The sequence below is a fragment of the Rhipicephalus microplus genome, chromosome 1 (assembly GCF_043290135.1).
Source record: "Rhipicephalus microplus isolate Deutch F79 chromosome 1, USDA_Rmic, whole genome shotgun sequence".
Taxonomy (NCBI): domain Eukaryota; kingdom Metazoa; phylum Arthropoda; class Arachnida; order Ixodida; family Ixodidae; genus Rhipicephalus; species Rhipicephalus microplus.
In genome coordinates, this window is record NC_134700.1 from 172,682,253 (window position 1) to 172,707,952 (window position 25,700).

Here is a 25,700-nt window from a genome sequence, read left to right on the forward strand (position 1 = left end):
GTGCAAAGGAAAACGAGGAACGAAGGTGTTCCAGCGGGGCTCGAAGACATCCCTGCCAGAGTCGCTCCGCAGGGCTTGCCCTCGCGCCTTGCATCGTATGGAGACCATACTTATGGAGACGTATGAAGACGGAAGGAAGACAGCTCGCTCTGTCTCTGTGCGAGCTGACAAAAGAGAATAGAATAAGTGGGCCCTGGAAAAGATCGAAACGATCGGGAGTGTTTTTCTTCACCCAGCAGCGCCTCATCGCATTTGGCAACGAGCCCAGACTCGCCAGCACTCTACGGTTGATGCAGTGCGCATGTGCCATACTTCTCTTAATTGACGATGGCGCCCCGATCTGAACCCTTTATCTGTGACTTGTGGCTCTTAAGTCATCGTTCAGCGCTGGCGCTGAATATGCGTAACTTCGGATAATGCTCCTAGTAAAATTTACGGAAATCTAGCCGCCGTCTGCATTAGATACCATCGAAGTACCTCGAGGAGCCGATCACAGAGTGTTCGCAACACTGCGTCAGTAGGTCCACTGATACTTGTAGATTATCGCTGTGATGTCGGTAATGCAATGTAATTTTCGCACCACCGACTCGAAAATCTACGCTATGGGTGAGCTAGGTTCTTCGAAAATGAAAGGGGCAAACTGGGGGTACGACACCGGTGTGGAACGCCAGAATAATTCTGCCTAGAATATACCTCATCCTGCCAAGCAAGCACGTAGAGTCAGTAAATTTAATGATGCAAGCGTCTCGCTTTTGGTACGCGTCCACTTCCAAACATGATCACACTCAGTGGGAAAACTTTCCGCGCCTAAATTCAATATAGAATGATATGAGTGTATTTTCATTGTTGTTGCTCATGAGTGAACTAACCAATCATGGCCACTCACTGTATTTATTTCATGGTCACCGCCTCCCGGCTCCGTCCTGGGTGGAGCCGCCGATTTGATGGAGAGCTAGAGCTCTCTTCATTATTTTCATCAGGACCATTAAATAAAGTTTTTGTCATGCCTTACCTCGACTTACTATCTTCCGAGATTTTGAGGTCGAAAGTAATTCTTTTTAACGTGAAAGTATTTTATGCCAGACTTCACCAATATTACTGACGTATTTCCGTCACGGATATGACGTTGTTAAAATTTAGATAACCAGTATACAACAAAATAAACGAGTACGAAAAATTCGCTATCTTGGAGACCTGGAAATCGAACACATGACCTCTTTATGCACGGCGATAGGTAGCGCGCGTTTAGCCAACTTCGCCATCGCCACATCTGCAGAGTGCTTTTTGGACGCGCCTTACCTATACACTCTTCCGCTTTGTACTCACGCTCTTTGTCGGATCGGTGCTGCCGCCTAAGAACAGAGAAGAGGAAGAAGTACTCTATTATGACACTAACTAACGCCAACAGAGAACGCCGCTGTAGTCTCAGCCATTCGGCCTCTCTATGCCTACCAACGCGCCCCAGTGGTTATTGGCCTTACTTGAAACGAAGTGTTCCCTCCGCAGTCAGCTTCGACAAGGTTTTTGGGGTGGGTTTTACTGACCACAAACGCAGTCTGTAGATGCGATGCGCTCTACGACTGACTTGACTTGGTGATGACACAGTCACGTGCCTAATTTTTTGCATCGTATTTGGGTTGGTTACGTGCTTCGTCTATTGCGTTGTGCTATACTGTGTGGAGTGTAGTGCAGCTTCCACGTGCAACAATGGTGTATCTCCACCACCTACTGATACGAGCGTGATGTTGCCGACTGCGAGAACGGTTGTATCAAGCGCCACTGAAACACAACGACGTCGATGGGCGAATGTCGCGCAACTGAGTTCAGTTCAGCGATGGACATGCCGGGCGGACGCGGGGGTGCGTTCACAGCTCAAACTGAGAACCTGTCTCGCGCGTTTGTCAAGTTGAGAGCATCAAGGCTCAACTGGCTGCCATACTGACACCCATGCAGTACCGCAATGTTCGTATACACCGAAACGGCCTATCAGCAGGACACTGCATGACAAGCACATATCTAAAGGATGGTCGCTCACTCGCAAATCACGCTACTTTACTGCAGCAGATAGTGAGTTGAAAAAAATGGCAGCATATCCACGGAGTGAATGATGGAGAGTGGGGCGAAGAATTCGTCCGTCCATTCGTTCTTGCTTCCGTCCGTCCATGCGTCCGTCAGTGTGACCATCCATGCGTCCATCAGCCCGTCCGTGCGTGCGTCTGTTCGTGCGTTCGTCTCTGCGTTCGTCCATGCAGCCGCCCCTGCGTCCGTTCATGCGTCCATCCATGCATCTGTCTATGTGTCCGTTCGTCCATCTATTCAACGCTCCAAGTACCACCATCTCGCATCTTTTCATCATATATTCCCCATATAGAAGCACCGCCATCAAGCGGACATTCCAAGGACTAAACGAGAGATGGCACACGCACACTTTCTTACGGCTTGCGCTTCGCGTCCACTTCCCACCTTTAACCACCTCGATTCAATTGTATATACTAGTTCACTGTATTCATGGCACTCCGGCCGAACGCTCGCTAAACCTTTCGAAAACCAAGGAGGTAACGCCCAGCGAGTATGACGTAGCAAACTTTTTCAGTGAGATAGTGCTCAAAGTACATGACAATGGCTGCTAATGGAAAATGAGAGGCGGAGAATTCGGCTTTTACTTTCTTACGGCTTGCGCTTCGTATCTACTTCGCACCTTTAACCACCTCGAGTTCATTCATGGTATATACAAGTTCATTGTATTCATGGCACTGCGGCTCAACGCTCGCTAAACCTTTTAAAACTAAGGAGGTTACACCCAGCGAGTATAACGTAGCAACCCTTTCTTGTCAGATAGTGGTCAATGTACATGCCAATGGCTGCTAATGGAGATCGCAGCCTGCGCGTTATCTAAAAGCCGAATGCTCCTGTCTCTCATTCCCCATTAGCAGCCATTGACATGTACATTGAGCACTATTTTTTATTGTTCAACAACGCACAGAAGAAGTCACTCACCGGCACCACCTTGGAGGTCAAAATGTTATACTCGTTACATACTACGGGGGACGAACGGGTGCAGCTATAAAGAGCTTCGTCCCTAAAATGCTTGAGTGAAAATACGTCCGATCTCGCGTGCTCGGTTTGTGATCGCTTGTGGCTCAGATGTGATTCGCCTTATGTTACGGTGCGTGCGGTGTCTCCAGGAAGTGTATACCGGTCGCGAGTCAGTAGTTGTGGTGGAAATGTTCCACCTGATGTCAACTTCGGTGCATCAACATGTAAGGGTGCTGCGGCTACTAAACTCCAATAGACTTTATATATGATTGTGTCATAAACATTGAACTACTTCTGTTAATACACGTTTAAAATTTGCGTGTTATACCGAAGAGCGATGAACCACATTTCTATCTTACTGAACTGTATCAGTCGAGTGGACATTGAGATAGCACAGTTGCTCAGTTGCGTTCCTTCAGTTACGCTGGCAAGCTTGAACGGAAAGTTAGCGTCTCATTAAAGATTTTGCATATGAAATGTATTTTCGTAAAAGAATATTGGTCTTTTCGTTCAGAAGATTGCGCAACACGCAACCACTGCGAATTTCAGTCTTTTTGTGAATAAATATTGCGAGTATTCCGAGCACATGTCATGCAAAGAGTATCATAGTTACGCCCACCAAATTAATTTTAAAAAATACACATAGAGAAGAGGCTTAGCTCGTAGGTCTTCAGCTCGTCTGACATATACACCATACATCAAAACACCGGTAAATTTATTGCCGGCGGTTTCGTTGCCATCTTCTAACGGATTGTTGTCACGTCTTTGGCTTTCCTCTCAGTGGCTCCCTAATGTTCCGTAAAATTGAACTCCTCTTTTGAAAAATGACTCCGAGGACAGAAAATGACATTCAGAAAAAAAAATCATTCAAGTACCAAACTAAAAAAAAGAGAGAAAAAAAACCGCCGTGTCATGTTCTCCGAGTTATTCCATCTTCGGAGCGAGATAATCTCAAAAAAGCGGGCGGCATACTCGTGTAACTCGAGACGCCTCCAAAAGTTTTTTCCCGCTCCTTGCCGATCTTCAAGATGGCTTGTCGTGTCTCTCGCTCCCGTGATTTTTCAGAATTACATCCGGGTGACCATATTCGGGCTCCCCGAATTTTCCATTCCGGTTTCCTCGGTCTCCCGTGACCATTGAGGTTTTTTTTTTTTTTTAAGTTAACTAGAGAGGACTCTGCCACTGCGATCGTTGAGAGGCCTTGGGAGTGACGGGTAGTACATTGATTTGCCTAGTCTTTATACTTGCGAGTGGAAAATCGCACTTGCGGGTTCATTTATTGCGGTGTTTTGGTTTTGTTTTGAAGGAAAGAACGAACCCTTTTGCGCTTTGTCACCCGATTTGAAATGGTAAGCCTAAAAGACTAAGGTGGTGCAGCGCAACTGCTGAGCATTTGCCGGTTGCCGGTTTCAAAGCAATAAGAAAAAAAGAAAAAAAAGCACACTCGTTGCAATGATGATAACTTTCAGAAACGCTCCGCAGTTACCGCACGCAGTGCTCCCGTTTGGAAACACATTTTCGCGTATTCCAAATATAAGGATGCTATTTCGTCGTGCGCTCTGGGTGTAGCTGCTATCATAAAGCCATTCGATACACGAGACTCATGCAAAGTGGTGTCGTTTTTAAGCTTACTGCGTAAACACCAACTTTCCACAGGCACTTTTTTTATGGACCGTGGCGCGCAGCGGTACTGTATTTTATATTTTCCCCACTGTACAGTAGGGAAGATAAAAAATATTTTTATCTTCCCTACTGTACAGTGAGAGAGAGAGAAATCAAGATAGATGAAGCGAAGTTAACCAGTCGGACGCCCATCGTCTACACCGCACGTTTATAATTGAACGAGGGAGGTATTTCTAAGGAGACACGGCATGGTACTGTAGCGGCAAAGATATTGCAACACGAAAGTCGAGGACGCAACTGTGATTTCTGGCAGCGTCCGTCGCGTTTCCATAGGGAGGAAGTGACAAAAAAATCCCGTGTACTATAAAATCAGGTGCGCATGAATGAATCTAAGGTGGTCAGATTTAATACGGTGCACCTCGCATTCAAGTCACGTCGTAACTTTCACACGTAAATTACCTGAATTATAGAAAACCGAGAACTCCCGAGCGCCTTAGTTTCAAAGATGGGGTGGTTTTCTGGGAGGTTTTCGCCTCACCCGGTTCTTATTGGGTATAAATTCAATTGATCCGACTTATGGTTGGCATTGTGATGTGAAATGTTTGCGAACGGGTTAGTTTTGCGATAATAGCCAAACGAGAATATTGGCACCGAGTCAATAATAATAATAATAATAATAATAATAATAATAATAATAATAATAATAATAATAATAATAATAATAATGCGGCATTTACAAGGCAAACCACGATATGATTCCAAGACTCACCGTCTATAGCGTACGGCTCCGCGAATCAGGCCATCCAGCGTTCTTTATCATGCATTGAGATCGTAAAGCAGACGGGCCTCTAAACCCTCGTGCTCCGTCGAAATGCAGCCGCCCTGGCCGGTATGAAACCCGTGACCTTTGATTCAGCAGCCGAGCCACTTCAACCACTGATCCACCGCATCGGCTAATGAAAATTTTTGTAGGAGGGCATTAATGTATGACGAACACGGTATAGGCTCATATCTCGAGGTTACGCGCACATTTTTAACTACTAAGTGGTTCTAAGAGAGAAAGGAAGAGAAAAGTGAGCCCCGTAACTGTCTGCTTCAGGGAGCGACACCTCAACAGTAGCTCACAAGGGATGGGGGTGAGGAGGGATTAAAAGGATACGAATAAAGGCGCAGAGAGAGAGAGAGAGAAAAAGCATGCCAGAGAGCGACGACATATCGAAGGGATAGAAGAGATAGGAAAGATGAAAACACGGTCACAGGAGTCCGATGACGGGGCACCACTTGCGAGAGCTCTTCTCGGCGTCAGTAGATGGCGTAGAGCAAGTCCAGTCGGTCAGAGCTACACTGTCGTCGAAGGCCGTCGGCGTCAGGAGATGACGTTGGGCGAGCCCAGTCGGCCAAAGCTACGCTGACGCCGGAGATCGCGAGGGCACAACCGGTCGGCACGGAATCCAGCAAGCGAGTCCACCTGACGTTTGTTGTAAGGGTACACTTCCGCGACCAGAAAGGCAAAACTGCACTTTATAGTGTAACGTTCTGCGTAAGGACAGAACGGAAAGCCTCCCTGAACACACATTCGCATGCCACTTCCGAATGCAGCGAAGAGTGACTGCCTACTTTCGCTGGTCTGAACAGAACTAGCTGTTCGGCTATTGGCTGCCTTCTCCATCCGCTGCATCCCTTTGGATCTCTCTCTAAAAAATCCGCTGCCCAACTATAGAAGACACTCTTGAAGTGATTTCGCGTCGCGCGCGCCGGAGCTGTCGCAGCGGCGCGTACTTTGCCGGGTCGTGCAGAGTGCGTCGTTCATCATTTATGCGACAACTCGCGCATCTCGGGTGCTCATGCAAACTGCACACGCGCGGTATATACGTGGACGATTTTCCGCGGAATGCGTCTCTTAGGCGTGCGAATCGCTTTCGGCGGCCCAGTCGCACGATACGTGTGAACACGGCTGAGTGGAATGAACTTTTAGTCATTTCTTATTGTGTTTTTAAAGAAAAAATATCTCGTTTCCACTCGCATGAGGGATCTTTTATATTTTACATAGGATTAGACGCATTGAGGGTCACAGGTGGTTGTGGAGAAAGTTTAGAAAAAAAATCCCTACTTCCTCCTGCCCACGCATGAGTAGATGAGTGAAAATCAATTATTATAGGGTATTCTATTCATGATTGTCTAGAATACGCTTTCATTCGGATGGTGGATTTATTGCGCTCCTTCCTTGATTTTACAAATGGGCCGATGCATCCGCATAGACTTTGGTCCTGTTGGTCCTCTATAACTCGCGATTGCAAGAAAATATATGATAGCTGTCAGAGTTATACTCTTAGAACGTTGCAACGAGTGGTTATGTAAACAACTTCGAAGCAAAATGACAAACACTGCGTTTAGTCTACCTAAAAAAACTGAGAGTGTAAGGTTTGGAATCGATTTCACTCGGAAGTAAAAGACAAGCAAAGTAACGTATTGTGCACCCAATAACGGATATCTTGAATGTGTTACTCAATGGGCTCGTTTCTTTTGTTAGGGCAAAATTACTGGGATATCTCCAACGTTTAAATGGACACATATACCTTTTAAAGTGAACGGGGTGGATAACCACCACCGCAGCTCGGTGGTGGAACATCGAACGCGTAATTCGAAGGTAACAGGTTTGTATCCTACTGGTGGCAATTTATCTTTTCGTTCACTTCTTTTTCTTCAAATTTACATTTCAAGTACTTCTAATGACATTCCCTATACTTTCTCGGGCATTATTATCTGTTAGTTCTCATGGATATTTTGATCGTCATTTAGGCCGTTTTCAACTTTTTGCAATTTAGCTGTTGCGTAATGTTGACAAGGGACCCTCTAGAAAAGCTTTTCTATGACAGGAATTCTCACTACCAAGTTTTCTTCATCGATGTGTGATTCAAGAATGCATTCCGACTCATATTTAATTTTCATGCCAGCGCTCGTTTACTGGCAATCCGTAGTGCTCTAGCTGTTGTCCAGTACACTCTGTACATCTGTTCATTTCAGTTGACACGATATTGGTGTTAAACTAGTTATCTTTCGCCTATCGACTGCCGAAATGCCACCACGGTGTGTAGGGCCACGGTGCCTTAGGAAGACACCAATAATTTGTATTAGTTATCTTTTAGTCCCTCGTCAGCATCAACAGAGATGTGTTCTCTGTGTCACATGCAGGTTTTTGTCGTTACTTTAGTTACCGACGAGGAACCGGAACGCGCATAATGATTTATTTGTATTTTATTGCAGCACTTTTCAAACTGCCGAAATTATGTCACGGTGTTCTCTATAGTCACCAAAAAAAAAAAACTGCGGACTTTACTTGCGAATAACATTTATGTTTATAATATTGATTTGATGAACAAAAAACATCAGCAGTTATTTTTCACTGCTATAATCTGTCGCAAAATTGTTAAGAACAGAGGGACAAAAGCAAAGTACACTGATAAACTTCGAATGCTCCTTTGATTGATCCAAATGATCAATCAAAGGATCAATCAAAGGAGCATGACATCCTAATCCAAATGATAAGGTATGGATTATCGTGTGCACATTGAATATGATTATAGAATTTTAAACTAGTGCAATTAGTTCCATAACTTAGTTTCATTAAGCCTGATATGTTTTAAACAAACAAACAACATCGGCAGAGCCATTATAAAGCACAAAGCAGGCGCACTTATTTTTATTGTGGGCCAATATGTTGCACAACTGCAAGTTTAAATTACGCTGTTCTCATCGGTGTATACTTTTCGAAGCGGAAAACGACAAAACGAGTAGAGTTAGCATAAACTTCAGTTTTTGCGACATGATGGCGTCTTGCTTTGAAACTAAACAAAAGGCGTGGTGGTGTATTTGCCGCTTTGCAATAGCTCCCATCTCTGCCCTTGTTTATCTCGCTTTGAAGTGGGTGAACAGTCAGCGCGCCAGGCGTTCCTGGACGACATACGGCCGATAAATCATGGCTTGGATCGTTGCACCGCCGATGTATGGGGTCACGTTCACCGGCGAAGCACGTCACGTTCTACAACACCACTCGAATTGACCAAAGGACCCTTCCCGCTGCAAGGACATCCCTCCTTCGCAGCAGGCCGGCTGTAGGTTAAGCCACCACCCCTTCCGTTCGCCGGAACCAATAAGCTGTCACGACGCGAGTGAAGTATTTCTCTTGCGCGCGTGTCGCTACCTCGCATTTATGTGCCGTTCGTTCTTGCTCGCTTGATCGAGCTCTTGACGTGGCCGTGCAACGTGTTCTAAACATGGCCGCAAAAGTCTGCCTATTGGTGGTAGAGGCTCCTGCGAACATTCAAGACAGGCGTTATAGCGCAGCTCGAGGCTGGAAATTCACAAGTGTCAAAGTCGACTTGAAACAACATGCTCGTCTCTCAACAAATAATATCATTTGCCTAAAAGCATGTGAACAAGGCCACGGGCAGATTTTGGCACCAGGAGCGGCGTGCCTTGACGGGTCCATGCCGTGCAATGTCTGGAATAACACTACAGAATCACACCAACACGTTTGTGGTCACACTGAAAAAGATCCGCTCATCCAAATTAAAAGCAACATAAAAAATAAACAGTCCTCCGGGTGATGGCATGCGCTGACTAGGGGCCGTATAGCTCTTGTCTCTTGTCATCTTTAATCGGGCAGCTTTCAGCGTAATCGTCATGTTATATATTCAACGCCTAGTACCACTCGTCATGGTTGTTTTTCTTTATTTAAAGTATGTCCGGTAATGTCCACATGAATATTGTTAATGCGCGACGCTCGTGTGTGGCAAGTCGTGTCCGATTGGCATGTTCTGAAAGGCGAATATTCTGTTCTTATAGTGGGTTCGTTCGCATGTGACACTCAGATGAGCCACGAAATAGGGTGGCGTGCTCTTGGTAAGATGCGGTTTTGCAAGACAGTGAATTCAGTCGAGACCTGTTGAGTCGTTCACAATGACGATTTGTACGCGTGGCAGTTTAAGTGGCTTGACCTGCGGCCGTGCTATCGTTTCCAGTCTCAGCGTCATTTTTGTCCCATGCTACGTCGTCGCCCGCGCTTGCATATAAAAACCATGTGCTGATATTTATATTCATAAGATGTATAAAGAGTTCTGAGCACATAAGTTCTGCAGACAACTCAGCCATGTTGGGGTGTTAATTCAAATACGAGCGCTGGCGGACCACCAGATCAGGAAGGTGTACAAACAAGCACGAGAAAAACGGGGACATTTCAGTAGTAGCAGGGTCTTCATGGCCTCTGCAGTGTAAATGAAGGCCTCTTTTTAGCTATCTTGACAGAATCGAATCCTTCGACGGCTAATCCACGCCACATCCGAAACATAGTGTATAACTGCAAGTGTTACTAACACGAAGGCAAACCTTGAACTGCAATTATTATCATCCCGCCATAAAATGTTCTGTTTGTGTCTCTTTCCTCACATATTTCATCATCGTTCATTACGCAATGACTTCATTTCACCTCCTCAGTGTGTATCGTCACTGAGCACCGACATATGGTTTCTGATCCCTTTTGCAGGACATCTAATTTCCGTATTCATTTTTTAGGACTTTTAAAGTACTGGAACCAACTTCCTGCTCTCACCACAGACATAACTAACCATCAATGTTTTCGGAAAGCTTCAACTAATAGTAATAATAAGTTTTCTCGACGTATATTGTGTTGTTGTTCTTCATTATTTGCTTCGTAAAATACTGTTTGCATCGTATATTTTTATTGTTCATTATTATTATAATTTTTGTCTAATACTATTTGTAACAACTTCCCTTTATGATGGTTCACCCCTGAGGATACAAGAAATGAAATGAAACTGCAGCGTTTAGTATTGAACATGATTTGTTAGCTTGCAAAGTACTTTATTTGCGTAGTTGTTCGGTACGAGCCATCGTTGGGTACATTCATCTCCGTCGTAGTATATACGAGAAATAAAACGAAAGAAATCACGCTTAGTACATAAAACTAGATGGCAGCTTAAGCCGAAAAAAAGAAAAGATGAGAGCAAGTCTAATGCCTTATGCAACAAACGCGTAGCCGTGTTGACTCTATGTTTATCGAGTTATCTTGTACACCCTTGTGCTCCATTAACTACGTTTGTACGATGTCGTATGGGAACATGAAGTCTACCATTCCATATTCCATTACCTCCTATTTCGTGCACTGTGGCTAGCCGCGCAACAACCTGATATTTTAAACGAAAGAAGGATATCCAAGACAGTACAGGGAAGTCGAAGTAACTAGTTCGCAACATTGAATGCGACTTTGCGTATCTCACTTGTGCTGTTTTAAAAATCTCGAATAACTCTTAGCTCTTTCGAATGAGCAGCAAAATATGCAGCAAGGGGTAGAGCAATAGGTATGCGTAATGTAGGTCCCTACGTTGTACCTTCGTTGTACAGCCCCGCTTTCGAAGGAACGAGCAAGCGTTTTTTTTTTCGCTTCTTTTATCTCGTTTCTTTCCCACATCTTGATTCTTTGTTCTATCTAAGAGGGCACTCTCAGAACGGAACTCCAATTCCGCTCCAGCGTAAATGTTCACCGGAGCGGAAGAACGCAGCAAAATAAGATCATGAAACAGCTGTTCTCACTATTCACTCGTCCGACCGACCGCACCATTTTCCTTCCCTTCGCTACCTGTCTTTCCGGCACCACTACTTCTTATTCCTATATTTCACTCGCTTCTATTTCCTATGCCTGCACCGTCGCTTCACCTCCTGCAAGTCTTCCTGCCGACAGACCCGAAAGGACTTCGTTAGCGGTAATTTGCAACCATTTATACTAAAAACGTTCGCGACAAACGTCTTACCGTGACGAGATTTTACTTTTTGTTATTGTTTTTTTTACTTCTCCATATGCATCCTAGGTTTTTTTTCTCACCACAAAGGTCTTGTTTGGACTCTTTGATCCTTCTTTCGCTCATATACGGCAACCACGATTCCATGTGTGCGTGGTTTTATGTTTCCTTTTTTGTCGCCTCTCAGCGGGAACACTTGGAACGCCATTCTATTCATCGCCATGGCTCTGTGATGGTGGGACTCCTTCTCTTAAAGCTCTTGCTCTCTCGAAACTGAACATTTCCCGGCTCTGAGTCTGATAGTGACAGGGCTTTCTCGCTTGTTCTCTTCCTGTGAGCGGAAATGACGCGCCTTATCCACCTGTGCGGGTGCACTGATTTTTCGTATGGAAAAGCGCCTGTATCGAAATGTTTCTGCGTTTATAAACACGTACTGTCTACACGTTTCAAGTCTGAAACAGTTCTGTCGGCGGGAGTTCGATTTAGCGCGAGCTTTCCTTTTCTCTTCTATTTCTCATTCCCACGACGCATTTCCGGTCTGATGAAGTGCGAGCAAATGCGGTGACACGTAGGCTGGTGGTTTGACGTTTGCGCGCTAAGTTCCATCCACATTACGCGGGAATGTACGGCACACACCGAAGAACACGAAGGGGATAACAGCAGAGAGAGTTCAGATGCGATGCTGCCCAGCCCGGCCCTTGATGACCGGCTGAGGCAAGTCAGGAAGGCTGAACGGATGGCGACAGCTAGTGGTGCCTTGAAATAGGGGCCAGACTACGCGGCGTTGCCCTGTTTTAGCGGCAACGAATTCTTTTTTGTAAATAAAGTATAGTTCTTCTTCTATAAATGATTGAGGGAAGTGACCACGGCCGTGCGGGGACAAAAATTTGGAACCAAACGAAGTGGTAATTTTGAGTTTGAGATGTGTAGAACGCAGCTTTTATTCCCATGCAAAGCGTCTTATGGTCGAGCTCATTCCGGTATGTGGCATGACCAGCCTTATAGTGCATATGTGTCCCCTCCCCCTCTCTCGCCTTGCTACGCCGACAGCGACCGCTAGTATACGCTCACATCCCCCCCCCCCCCCGCCTCTGTCTCCTGTGGGCATTCCTCTCCGTGGAATTTGCACAGCCATTGCGCATACGCTCACCTCTTCCTCATTTCCTACTGTCACACTTCCTCACCTCACAACGCAGATGCAGGCAGCGCCTGCTAGAGAGTTGCCTGATGTAAAAAACGGGCTTCTCGCACTGCAGAACCGTTCGCTGGCCACCCACTATATATAGGCACTCGATCTTCGCCTCCAAGGTAGTGCCGGTGAGAGAATTCTCTTGTGCGTTGTTGAACTATGAAAGTTCTCAGCGTGCGTGTTAATTAAAAATGAACTGAGGGTGTATGTGTACGATTGCAGTCTTCTATCTCTCATTGTACATTAGCAATGATTGGCATGTTCCATCAAGAAACACTGGTCAGTCACTTCGTGATTTGAGCCTCACCCAGGTTTATCTCTTGCTCAACGCCGCAATGTGTGTCTGTGCCAATGCCGCCGCCGGTGTAAGCATTAGCGCCCGCTGCTTCACACTTTCACGTAGTTCCTTTTAGCGGGAGGTTGTGAATCTTTCTTATTTTCTTATTTGATAGCGAAATCAGGCTGGCTTTCTCTTTCAGGCGTGCTAGAAATGCGATTACGACAGAAATAAATCGTCTTTAGCTCTCTGTATGCACGGAAACGATGAATAGAGCAACTTTTTTTGTAAACACTTTTTGTTTACTGGTAGTTTTTTGAAAAGAGCATGTTTTTCCCCGAAAGCAAAGTGATCTTTAAAAAAATCTTATGTCTCTCAGAACCTAACTTTTTCTATTCCCTTCTTTGATTCGACCTCTCTCGATGCCGGTTTCTTTGCAAGCGCTGATTCCCCGAATTTCTAGAACGTGTCAGTCGGAACGTGGAAGGCGGAACGGACGCATGCATGACACCGGCCGCGTTTCGTCCTCCCGGAAAGCGACTCCTTACTGTGGGCTTCTGTATGTTCCGAGCGTTGCTCTATCTCCAAGGGTTCGCTCACCGAAAAGGGGTCGCAAAGAGAGTTTTCGAAGCGTGACATCAAAGTACTCGGCGTTATGTGAGCGTAAGAGAACGCGCCACACTCCTGCACACGCCGCATTAATATTCGCGAACTGTGCGGAGTGCGCTCTGCTTTTCGGTTATGCGCAGTCGTTATGTCGAGTGCATGACGCGGCGAGCGGAAGTCGAAGATGTCGCGCTCAGATGAAGTTACTGCAGTAAGCCGGTTTTCATTATGTTGTTTTCACTCGTGCTCAAACTTCATATATACGAAACAAGGCACCCGAGAGGGCATTCTCAGCTCCTGAGTTGCTACGCTCTCTCGGTAGGACCAACATTAGCGTGTACTCTAGAAGGACGGTATTTCTAACGCAAAAAAAAATTAAAAACGAACTATATAGCATATAATTGTGTATCATGTAATAAGTTAGGCTTTATATACCTAGTTCTTAATATCGATTAACAAGAAAACTCGCTAATCTCGCCAAACTCAAGCAGGGCTTGTTCCTATGCCGTTCTACTTTACTGCAAAAGGTTTTGCACGCTTTACAGGCATGTTGACAGAAGACCGGTGTTCAACGTAGCTATAATCTTTCGATTGAATCAATCAATTACTCAGTCAATCAATCAATCAATAAAAATCAAACAATCAATCAATTGAACTATTTGTCAAAGCATTCCCTTTTGTAAAAACTGTTCTACAACTTTTTTGTAAGGTCGCGAAATGGCTTGAGAACGAGGGCATAACAGTGGTGCATATAGCAAGCACCTTGTGTCGTCGCAAAATTTAAGACAAACTCTAATTTTTCTTCTCCCTTTTCTCATTTCAGCGTAGCCTACGGGGCTCAGACCTGGTTAACCTCTCCGCCTTTTCTCGTATCTCTCTTTCAGATGACTTTCGACGACGGTATCTTTGAGCCACTCTATTCCGTTACTCTTATTGTTTCTCATCTCTCAGCGGCGTTCTCGAAAGAACTTTTGATTTAATTTTATTCAGAAGTATATGAAATGATTCTCATTCATTCTTTCTGGAACGACGTCTTTACAGATGGCCCTGTCAAATATCCTGCTTAAGTAGTCACCCGCTTCTGCAAAAATCTCAGTCGAACTAAATGACCACTGCATTCATTCTATGGGATTAGTTTTCATTCAGGACTGATTATTGTGGATTTCGCAATGGCCTACAATTGCACACAGCGTTGTTAAACGCGCAACCTACCGATAACTCGGGTGGACCCTTATGCTAGTCACCTATGCTTCTATCGCAACATGAATAGACTATGACGGTTGTATCACTCGACATTTCTATGTGGGCAATACCATGCTCATGAATAAAACGCATTGTAATTTAATTGACTCAACAGCAAAAAAGGTTTACCTCTTCTCAGTTATCTAATTACACAAAATCATCAATTTAATTTCTTTTTTTTTTGCTTGCTTGTAGCTCAAGTTAAGGCATGATTACAGGCGCTATAAATCTACTGAAGGCCGCATGAATCAGCAGACGCATCGATCAGTAAACAACCCACAGATGTCAGATACGGCAGTGTTGACGCTTTTTAATCAATGCATTATACTTCTTTTTTCGTAAGCATGCTGCCGAATAAACTCGATCAATTTTCCTGCGATGGCGAAGAGATTTGTTTCGTTCGTTTATTGTGCCGCACAGTGCCCTGATTTATTATTTATATTTGCATAATTAGCTTCCGATTTATTGGAAAAAAACACCATTTTGTAGCGACGCCGGCATAAAAGGCAACGCGAACTTCATTGAAGTGCATATTCCTTTCGAATACTCAATTACCATTGCTTTACAGCTCTCTCGCGAATGTTTATTGTTAGGCTCCTCTCTCGTATTTCTCTTTTACAAATCCTGACACTTGCAAGTGTCAAATTATTCATGAAATATTGTGTAAATTGCCTCACACTCTATCCGCATTACAATTGAAGATGTGCGTCCGACTGTCTGTGTGCTTTAGGAAGCGCTCTTGAATTATATCAAACCGGGTATCGCTTCTCCTTGCTCGACCTTGAAAGTCGATTGACAATGTTGACAGGCAACACAATCGCAAATCTTCCTTCTCGGTTGGCTAATCAGTTTTTCTTTTAGCACATAATATTGCCATCTGCTGATACTATTTCCTTTTGAGTTTCGGCGTTCGTCATATAGCGTTGAGTTACAGCGTTACTGCATACATCAATTACCTGAAACAAATTTATTGTTTCTTAGAAAAACAAGCTTTGTACAGATAAAATTTGTGTTAAGCTTGGAGATTCTCGTTGCGAACTGTTTTCAAACACAACGTTGGAGTACGAATTGAAACGCTTTCGAATGAAACCTTGAACCGGAATGATCACCAGCTTTTTGACACTACGTGTAGCAATGGAAAAACACTGAACGCTGAAGGTTAAGAGTGTAAAATGTGCGTGATGTTTTGTTGTTTTGTTCACGTTCGCTAAAATTTTGCCATGAGATGAGTTAACGTGAACACTGAAAGTTTTTTTTCCTTTCAAACACGCTGCGTGCCCTGCCATAAAGAAATAATATGTAGTAGAAGTGAATGACTAAAAACTCATTTTCTTCCCTATACAGACAATATTTGATATAATTTTTTTCGTGTTCGGAAAATAACACCACATAAGAGAGAGAGAGAGAAATAGAGTGAGGTAAGGTATTTTACAGCAGCAAACCATTTAACATCAATGACCATGGATTTACTAGCAGCTCAGGCAAATATTTGTAGACTAGAACAGTAACTAACGTTTCGGCAGAAAATGGACTTCCACATCTATTGAGCCTACTGGACTCATTCGGTGTCACAAATACGCCATTAGAGAACTCCATACCAAAAGTAAAACAAAATTTTATGCCGAATGCAAGTTTCGAACTTCACATATGAAAATCGGCGTTGTTTAGCGGGAGACGAACAAGAAACAGCAGTGAAACACCATATCTACTTCTAGAGATGATTATCGATCAACGCTTGTTTTTCAGTCACAATTATTTGTTATCGAGCACTATTTCTGCCGAAGCCACACGTTACAACTCAGCGACGAAATCTCGATCGTATCGTGGTGGGCTATAAATAAAGAAACGAGTGAGCATCTTCTTGTTTTTTTTTTCTTTTTTCCTGTCTGTCTTATCACGGAGTGCAGCCAAGTTATCAAGTCTCGGTGACTTTCTTTTCTGAAAACACGACAATGCGAAGTGGAAGCGTGTCGAGGCTTGTTATTAGCGTAACAAGCGCGAGTTGTCAGCACCAATTTGCGCTTAATATACGCCGTGGCTCGTTTACATGTTGTCTGTTATTCTTAATTGGTTCACGGACGTCAGCTAGAGTTACGAGAACGCCTGCCACCACGCAAAGTGGATGGTAAACGGGAAGATGCTTGTCAGTCTCAGATAAAACAGCGGACACTGCACTAGACTGAGCATGCGCAAAGAGGGCCTTGATTGAACGCGCGATGTGTACCGGCGCTTGTCCGAACCGTTGAGCCTCTGAAGCGTTGTCGGGGAGCTGCGCAGGGCGTTGGCAGTGCCGCTCGCGCATGCAAAGTCCGCTGACGAGCCTAATAAACATCCCGCTCACAAGGCAGCTGATGAACGGTAGTGGCAGTGCCGGTCCGTAAACCCGTAGTTTGGAAAGCGATGATATACAAAATAAAAAAAAAACTCACTGAGTGCCACTAAGACTGCATTTCAATCGCAGTAATGAAGCTACACTAAGAGGACAAAGTCGTCGATGTAAAAGATAATAAACATTTTGTCCGGCTCTATTAAGCAGTGCGTCTCTTAGCGTGCCGTTTTTATGTGAAATCGTAAAGCTAATTGTTGTTGCCTGGACTTGTCGCTGCTCACTCTGTGCTGACAGACGCTTTTGTACGACCCCCGCTTTTCAAAGCTTCTCTTTTTGTCATGGTATTTTTAATTAACCCATTCGTTTAGGGCTGTCGTACGCTCTCAAGATGAATAGAAAATCAAGTAGTAGAAGCCGGCAAAACGCTGGCATATTTTCTGGTTCTGTCACTCTTTCTCTCTCTCAACTGCGCCTGCCTGCGGCCCCACACGTGAATGTATTCGATAACGTGACCAAGCGAGTTGACGCACGAACTGCTACAGTTTTCTCAAGCATCTCTTCGGTAACGTTCCTTAGGCTGCCGTGGTGAATCGTTCATCAAGATGCGCGACTTACCCGAAAAACGTGGCTTCGGTCATAACCGTGGTGGTTGTATTTCAGCGGAGGTGAAAAGTTAACGTTCCGAGCACTGTGTGGTGTCACTGCACGTAGTCGCCGTCGACGACTACATGCGCTGTAGTAGTAGAAGTGCAATGTAGTAGTGCTGCTACTACTACGTGCATTGTAGTAGTAGCAGAATTACTACAATGCACTTCTACTACTACAATGCAATGTCTTTTGCTCAAGATATTTACTTTGCCCTCAGGCGTCACTCGGATTCAGACCTGCGAAAACTTTTCGCTGTAGTAGTAAGTAGTAAGTAGTAGTAGTAGTAGTAGTAGTAGTAGTAGTAGTAGTAGTAGTAGTAGTCAATATGGAGTTTACGGTGGATAAGAATGTGTTGCTGTTTCAGATTAGACAAGCGCGGAGGGAGCTTAGAACATGCGCGTCATGCTTTGTTCGTTGCTGCCGAACTTAATCAGGCGAAAAATCTCAGGGTGAAACGAGTGACGAGCGACAGCTCTAGAACACGCTTCTCGTTAAACCATTCAACTGTCGCAATGGTGGGGCGCTGCCGTAATGGCTCGGCGAGGTCCTGGACGCGGGAGCCTTTCTCTCGCCGCGGAAGGTGACTGCAACGTGGTGCGGTCTCTCGATGTTCGCGTGCCGTACGTCCGTCCATTAACGCGCCCATTTTTCTCGGACGAATGGCAATTCCCGGCGCCCGTCTCCCTGCTTAATTTCGAGTCCTTCCGCTCTGCTTACCGCCCGTGCCACCGCTGTCGCCTTTCTTTCTTTTTCTTTCTTTCATCCTCGTCCTTTCTCTCGGGTTCCTTTTGTAACTCGTGAAGACCTTTGTGGCCCTTTCACGCCCGACCGGCTGGGAGCTATTGTTGTTCCCGCCCAAGCTTGTTTACTTCTTCGTGTTGTTTGTTCTTCTCTTCCATTTCGCCCTTTTCTAGTTTCGCTTTTTTATCTCTCTTTTTCGTGCTCAGGGAGATGTAGCAGGATTTGAGTAAAAGAAACAAACGCTGGAACTAATCATGATTCACGGTGGAGCCCGCACGGACTGTGGAGAAGCAGAATGCAACAGTGGATGCGGGGCAAAGGTGGTAATAAAACAATAGAAAGATGCGGAAATATAATCACGCATGCTTGTCCTTCGTTGGAATGGATCACCATCAGCAGTGTCACGGTTAATACTACGGGAGGATTTTTTTTCGGGCTGGTTCGTGTCACCTCAGCACATCTGCATTCATTTAAGGTGACGCTCATACGTATATGTTTTCGCACGTGGGCGAACTAGCACACCTTGCCATAAATACATCTTTATTTTTTTCAATCCTGACACTTGTTTCGAAATTTTGGTATCCCGACAACTAGCGCAGGCCATTTCTCTTTTTTCTGTCCTACAGTTCTCTTCTTCGAGTGTAAGCTAGTGAGACAGACGCTGTTTAGGCTAATATATCCGCCTCGTGTTTCTGTTGTATCTAAACAGATTTTACTGCGCGAGCTCATTCGTCGGAATTGCGCAAAAACTGGAAGAAATGGACGACACGAACGCACTGCCTCGCAAAGCAGTCGAACCGGCTTGATTATTGAGAACTTTGTGGTTATAAAATAGTTTGTGTATACAAAAAAAGTGTGGCTGTACCATACAACCTCGAAGCTTAACGAAGAGTGTTTAATAAAGAGCACAGATACAACATACCTGAAAGACTTGCAAAATAATTCAGTTAAATATTCTCGGGAAAGCTATTGAACTGAATTCACACACGCTTTGCTATTTCATCAATATCCGTGAGGAGATGCAGTTTGAAATCTCGGTATTTATGTAGTTGCCCGCGGGTATATGATAATTATTACCGTTCCGCTAGCTAGGCCGTTGGTTCTTGCGCAGCAGTTGCATTTCGTGTTCGATATTGTGCGGTGCCTATAAGTCACAGCGGTATTCTCGCAGCTTATTTCCCCATCACTATTGATTTAGCTAGGACTTCCCTTTAACATTCTTACGAAATTCTAAGCATGCCCAATGATTTGTTTTTTTTTTGCTTCTTTCGCACGATATTTCATAGAACATCGTTGCCACAGTTACTTTAAGGGCGTGAAACCTTAACCGCTGTAAAACGTCGCATTGTAAGTTCTGCCCAGAAAACAACGCGGGAATTACGAAAATAGCGTGCGTAGTGATAAAACAAGGTGCCGCTGTGCAGGGTTTAGAGCTGGCTTGATCGATTTAAATTAGTTTATCGCCGACCATACTACGCGCGATCGCTGCTTGTAGAAGGAGCGTGCGGGCGCACTTCTCGTAACGTCGCCATTCCTTCGTGCTTTTATTTTTTAACACAAAGGACGTATGGCCGGCCTCTGGGTTTTGTAAGTTTTATCGCCTGAAATCTCGCTTCCGCATTTAGCCGTGAGATCATTAGAACGCGCGCACGTAAATCCGAAGTAAAACGTATGGTTTGCTAACGAAGTGCAGTGCTCCAGTAAAACTGTTTACGAGGAGTCCGCGACTGTTGCAAATGACGATACTTTCGTTTTTATCGCATTGTTGTCTTTATCTTTATTATAAGCTCTTAGTGGGGACTCGATACCAGAATATAAGCTTAACTTAAAACACCGTATTTTGTTCTGGATTCATTCTTTTCCCTTTACCAGATATGGTAATAGCCTTGCCGTTTGTGGTAGAATTTTATTTAATAACTTTAACACCCTATGCCTTGCGTATATCATTGGGCTCGTAGTTTTCTTCTCATTGCAGTGAGCTGAGATGCACCAGCTTATGAAAACGAGTTCAAAGAACCAACAGAAGCCTTGTCCTATGCTAACTTATCAATGCCATTAAGCGAATTCCTAAGTATATAATGTACTTGAAACCGTGTTAAAACTTTTGTTAAATTAAGAAAACTTTGTGGTCGTGCCAAGTCTTGAATAGGCATATGATAGCGTTAAAGCGACACTTGTAAATTGATGAAGGCAGTGTCACCTGCAATAAATGAATCGACATATTCAAAATTTTATTGGAAATCCAGAGGTGCGCCATATAACATTTCTTTCTTGTCAATCGCTGCAGTGGCCAGGTGACTGGCGCATAATGAGATATTGGTATTCGTGAGGCCTCGACTTGCCAAAAAATAAATTTAATCGAAACTTTCTGCAACCTTCAAGTCGCAGTTCTCATATGTTGCGACGTCGCGACAACAGTAAACCTGTTGTCGCGACGTGAAAAACTTTAGCTACATGAAAAACTTTCATGACAGCTCAAGAATGACGCGGCTTGCTTTGCGAGACAGGTGTCTAGAATATTGCGAACTATACAGTTCTTAGCCAATGGCAATATGCTTTGCCATTGGTTATTGCCATTGGTTATTGCCATTGTTTCTATTGCGTTTGTATATTTCACCCCCCAAAGCAAGACAGTGGTCTTAGCAAAATTATCAGTTGCTCAGAAAACCTGTAGTGAAATCTCTCACGTGTGATACTCTCGAGTAAATGGATATATCTGACATTGAAATGCGGGAATTTCCAGTGGTGAAATAACCTCTAGTAGCCGCGGTACTTCAACTGCCTTCATTTTTGCATAGGCCTTCGAATGCAGTTTTTGTTGTCTTTTTGTTAGCCAGCCGCATGAAAAAATGTGAAGAACGTGATAAAAAACACCGAGTTTACGTCAATGTTGGTATTTTATATGGCTCAATGCCTGAAATCGCAATACGTATCATGTGCGAAACTTCGGCATTGAAGGCTATTCTGGCAAACACAATCATTTGTGCTGCTCTTGCCGATGCGCTGGAGTCCCATGAATACGAATGATGGCCTTCCTACTTTTGTCTTTTAATAGTGTGTGTGGAGAATATCATTTGCCCACACACCTGAATACGACGCACCTTTGATTTTGAGTATATTTTGTGTTTCAAACCGAAACCAGAGCTACGCGAGCCAAGAATCACAAGTCGTTTCTTTTCTCGCAGGCACAACTGGAACTGGTGCGTCCCAGCGATGGTCGCATGCTGGTGGCGACGCTGGTGGCCTGCGGAACCGTGCTTGTGCTCGTGGTGGCCGGATCCGTGGCGTACCTGGTGCGCCGCGCCAGCCTGCGATCCAAGGAGAAGTTGCACGGTCTCGCGCAGCCGGACACCGAGCCAAGCCAAGACTATCAGGTGAGACCTTTCGACGGAGCACATTTGTTGAAGGCCCTTCTGCTACTGGTTTGCTTCTTTCAACATTATATACAGCAAAGCTGCATACTAACAGGAGGTGGAGAAATGCAAAGCAAGGGGTCACACTCTCCGCAGTAAGAACGGTTTCCCATAAAAAAAAAGTTTGGGGGGTTCGTAATATTGCTTAAGCTAACTTCACCGAACTTCAAGTTTAAAGCAGTCATCTATAAATTTTGTGACACAGAATTAAAAGAAATACAACAGAACACACTATGAAGTCTTGGTTTCGATGACCTTTATTGGCCCAGAGGAACCGGCAGCCGACAGCTACGATGAATGTACCAAGATGATGATGATAGGCGACAACGATGAGGATGCATGAGCAACATAGGATAATGATGATAATGTACAGGTGAAGAGTACAGGTGAATACTAAATGCCCACACCAATTCTACAGATCCCAGCTCGTGCACTGGAGCCGCGTTTTTAAAATTCACTAGTTGACCATCTGTTCAGAGCTTTTTTTTTTTTCAATGTTATACACGAAGAAAAGCGCACATTTTACATACCAGTAATGATTTAACGTTTGATTCATAATTCCACGAGCTGTTAAAAAATCATGCAATAATTCCCAACGCAAAAAAACAAACAAACCGGGGCACCAGAAAGACACGCGGAGCTCTCATCTTTCCACCTCGTTCGTGGCAAAATGAATGATATGGAAAACTGCAAGAACACCCGCGAAATTAGATTACGGTGCCCAATAAAGAAACACCAGGTATACACCATTAATCCACAGAACCTTACTACGGTGGTTTTACACCACATCGTAGTTTTAGTACACCCAAAGAAGCCTTAGGCCGTGCACATGTTATTTTTAGCCGCATGTGATTGCCGTTTTCCGCTTACATGTACACCGGAGAAACACCTTTCCCAACGCGGCGTTCATTTGTACTTACAAGCCATTTTTCGCATTAACGTGGCGTCGAGTAATTTTAATGGCCGATATATAATTACCGAAAGTGACAGACCAATGACTAAGCGTTTTGTACAACGAAAAATTGTGAAATTTTCTTCAACGTGCCAATGTACCTGCCTAAAGTTATTGTCGATATCAGAATCGCAAACGAACGTTCAATAGTTTTAGCGCGATCGCATTTTTGATTTACGTGAATGGAGGATTGCAAGAAATGCTGCAATAAATACACCTAGTTAAAGCCAACGTTTAACTGTAGTGTCCAAAAGTAATTACGAAATTTTCGAATTCAGCGTAGATATTTAGGTATGAAAGGAGAAACAATGATTTTGTATTGAGACTTTAAAACGGGGGAGCGCTAGCTAAATAGTTGTGCCTTTGCTCAAAACGAACGATTAATCCAGCTGCCTTAGGTAACCATTAACAGTATCATAACATTTGACAGATGTAGAGATAATCGAACCTAATGTGTCATTCTTTTATATCGGCAATTACAGCACTGAGCGATTCCAAGTAGCGTGCACGGCATGAATAAAGTCTTTCGTTTAGAATGTTGTTTCAGAGACCTGCTAGTAATGCATTGGCCGTGGTATGAGCTGTCTCCTCCAGTGGGGTAAGTGAAATGCACAACTATGGTTTTGTATTGCCATCATGTGGCCTGAATACAGCTCAGGTATTCCAATATAATGTGAAAACATAAATGGGAGGGTCTAAAAATTATCAAACATCGTCAATTCTGATACGCTCACTATAATTATGCACATTTACCGCATTGACGCGTTGCGTCTGCTTGCTTATCTATAGTGCGGCTACGTTGCCGCCTCGCACGCTTTGCTCATTGACCATAAAAACGCATGTTAAAAACGAACCAAAATTCTCTAACCGTACGGATAGATACACTCACGCGACAAAGCACATGCAAGCAAGTGTGCCCCTACAAAGTTGGCTTCTTCAAAGTAACTCTGTTCTTGTGGTAAAGCACGCTCCTCAGGAAGCAACTTGGCTAGGTGGGGATTCCAGTAGAGGGCATGCTCTACTTATGCATATTAGTTTTAAAAGTAAGTAGGTGATGGCGAATTGTCAAATTTATAGTTCGCATGTGTGAAGGAAATACTATGATTTATTTTCAGTGTCCGAGTCTTCTAAGCACATTAATACTATAACGCCTTGCATGCTCTGATAACATTATTTCGTATTAGTTAGTGCTGATTATTAGTCAGCAATCCGCGGTGTAAATTTGAAGCAACACTTGTTGAAAATTCTTGATTGCAGCGCTGAGATAGGGACACTTTGATTCCATTGTTGGGATACTTCACTATTATTAGAGACTGTGGCACTCTTCATTTTCGTCGCCTCCACATGCTTATATTAGCCGCCGCCTGGGCTCGAAATCTTTCGATATGAGACACCCGTTCACAGTACAGAGAAAATCAAGAAAAGGGTGAACCCCACTCCGAAGCTTCGATGAGGTGGCTGTCTCGCAACTTCTTCATGTTGCGTCTTTATGTTGCAAGCCCTAAATAATTCCAGCATTTTGCATCCACTCGGTTGAACGCGTGCAAGCTGAAAACATTGCGAGATCCTGGCATCAGCGGTTCTATTTGGAAACTGGCTCTAGACAGCAGTGAAACGAGGTTTGTGTAGGCACATTCTCCAAGACACGGCTCGTGTTGCCCTGTTGCCTATTTTGTTCGGGCAGTCTGCATTCTTGGAAATTTTGCTTGAATTTTGTTTTTGCAGCTTTTCTAGCATCTGTGTTATCTCTTTGGTTTTGTCAACGCTAGCACTTCACGAACGCACTTGTGAGTACCTACAATCGACTGATAGTTATAGTAGTTTATCCGTTCAGCACCTTTCAAAGTGTAATGGACTCTTGCCGTCTAAAGCATGAATACAGCGTGAATTTACACGTAGGGCTAAAGGCGCAGCTCATTCGACTCACTGTGAGTTTCTATTGTCTCGTTTAGCTGGAGTCTATGGCTCAATTCTCTCAGCGGTCAGCAGCGTAGCTTCTCTGCAAAAATATTCACCATGTTGTAGATAATGTGTGGTCCTGTTTACTCTTCCAAATGCCACTGTCTATGAAAACTCGGATAATTATTGTGCGTATACCTCAGGTCAAAGGTCCACTCTTACAAAGCTGCCTTCTTCATCGAAGAACTGCTGTAGATTCAATGCAGTGGTAATAACTGATGTTTCCGTATTGTAAGCAAAGTGTTCAACGGATTACATTTCGGCATCTGACTGCACTTGTGCTTGCCCAGGGAAATTGTGGTCCAAATTTTTGGAAGTGAGAAACTCCGTTGCAATGCGTCGCTCTTGCTTTGAGTCTCTTCGTGGGCGTCGCGCAGTCAACAGCAAGGAGTTAACAATAAATTTTGTAAAAAAAATGATAAGACTAAAGCAGGCTCTCATTTCAAAGTTTCGTGATTGTCAATATAGTATTCAAATTCTCGCTCAATGAAAGTGCGCTGTCCTGTGCACTGCGTGCTCTTCTGCCTTACTAAGACGTGTTCTGCTACCCCAAATACATGCAGCTCATACTGCGGAAATGAGTCCTCGATTTAAGGCTCATTTCATTTTACAAAAACAATGATGAGAAAAGCGTCGATAACGTTCTCGTTCCTCCTCCATCATTTAGCTGCTTTGGCATTTACCACCGAACTGTCGCTCTCCTGCCACTGTCTATCTTTGTCTCACTCCCGAATGCATATCCCTAACATCCCTCAGACTCTTCCATTTCGAGCACTTTTTCTGACAGCCTCGCCCGCTAAGATTGCGGGTTTTTCCCGTTTCCCTAAAACGCAGCCGCATACTTGGAAAGCCAGAATCACGAGGGGTACG

The 25,700-nt window shown here is 44.2% G+C and overlaps 1 protein-coding gene across 1 annotated transcript in view; it reads left to right on the plus strand.

Annotated features, from left to right (window-relative positions):
- The window catches only part of IA-2 (tyrosine phosphatase IA-2), a 624,632-nt gene that overhangs the window by 474,767 nt on the left and 124,165 nt on the right, over positions 1–25,700 (plus strand). The window contains exon 14 of the mRNA XM_037429474.2: positions 21,692–21,880. Within this exon, the coding sequence (XP_037285371.2) occupies positions 21,692–21,880 (189 nt within the window). The remainder of the gene's footprint in view (positions 1–21,691; positions 21,881–25,700) is intronic.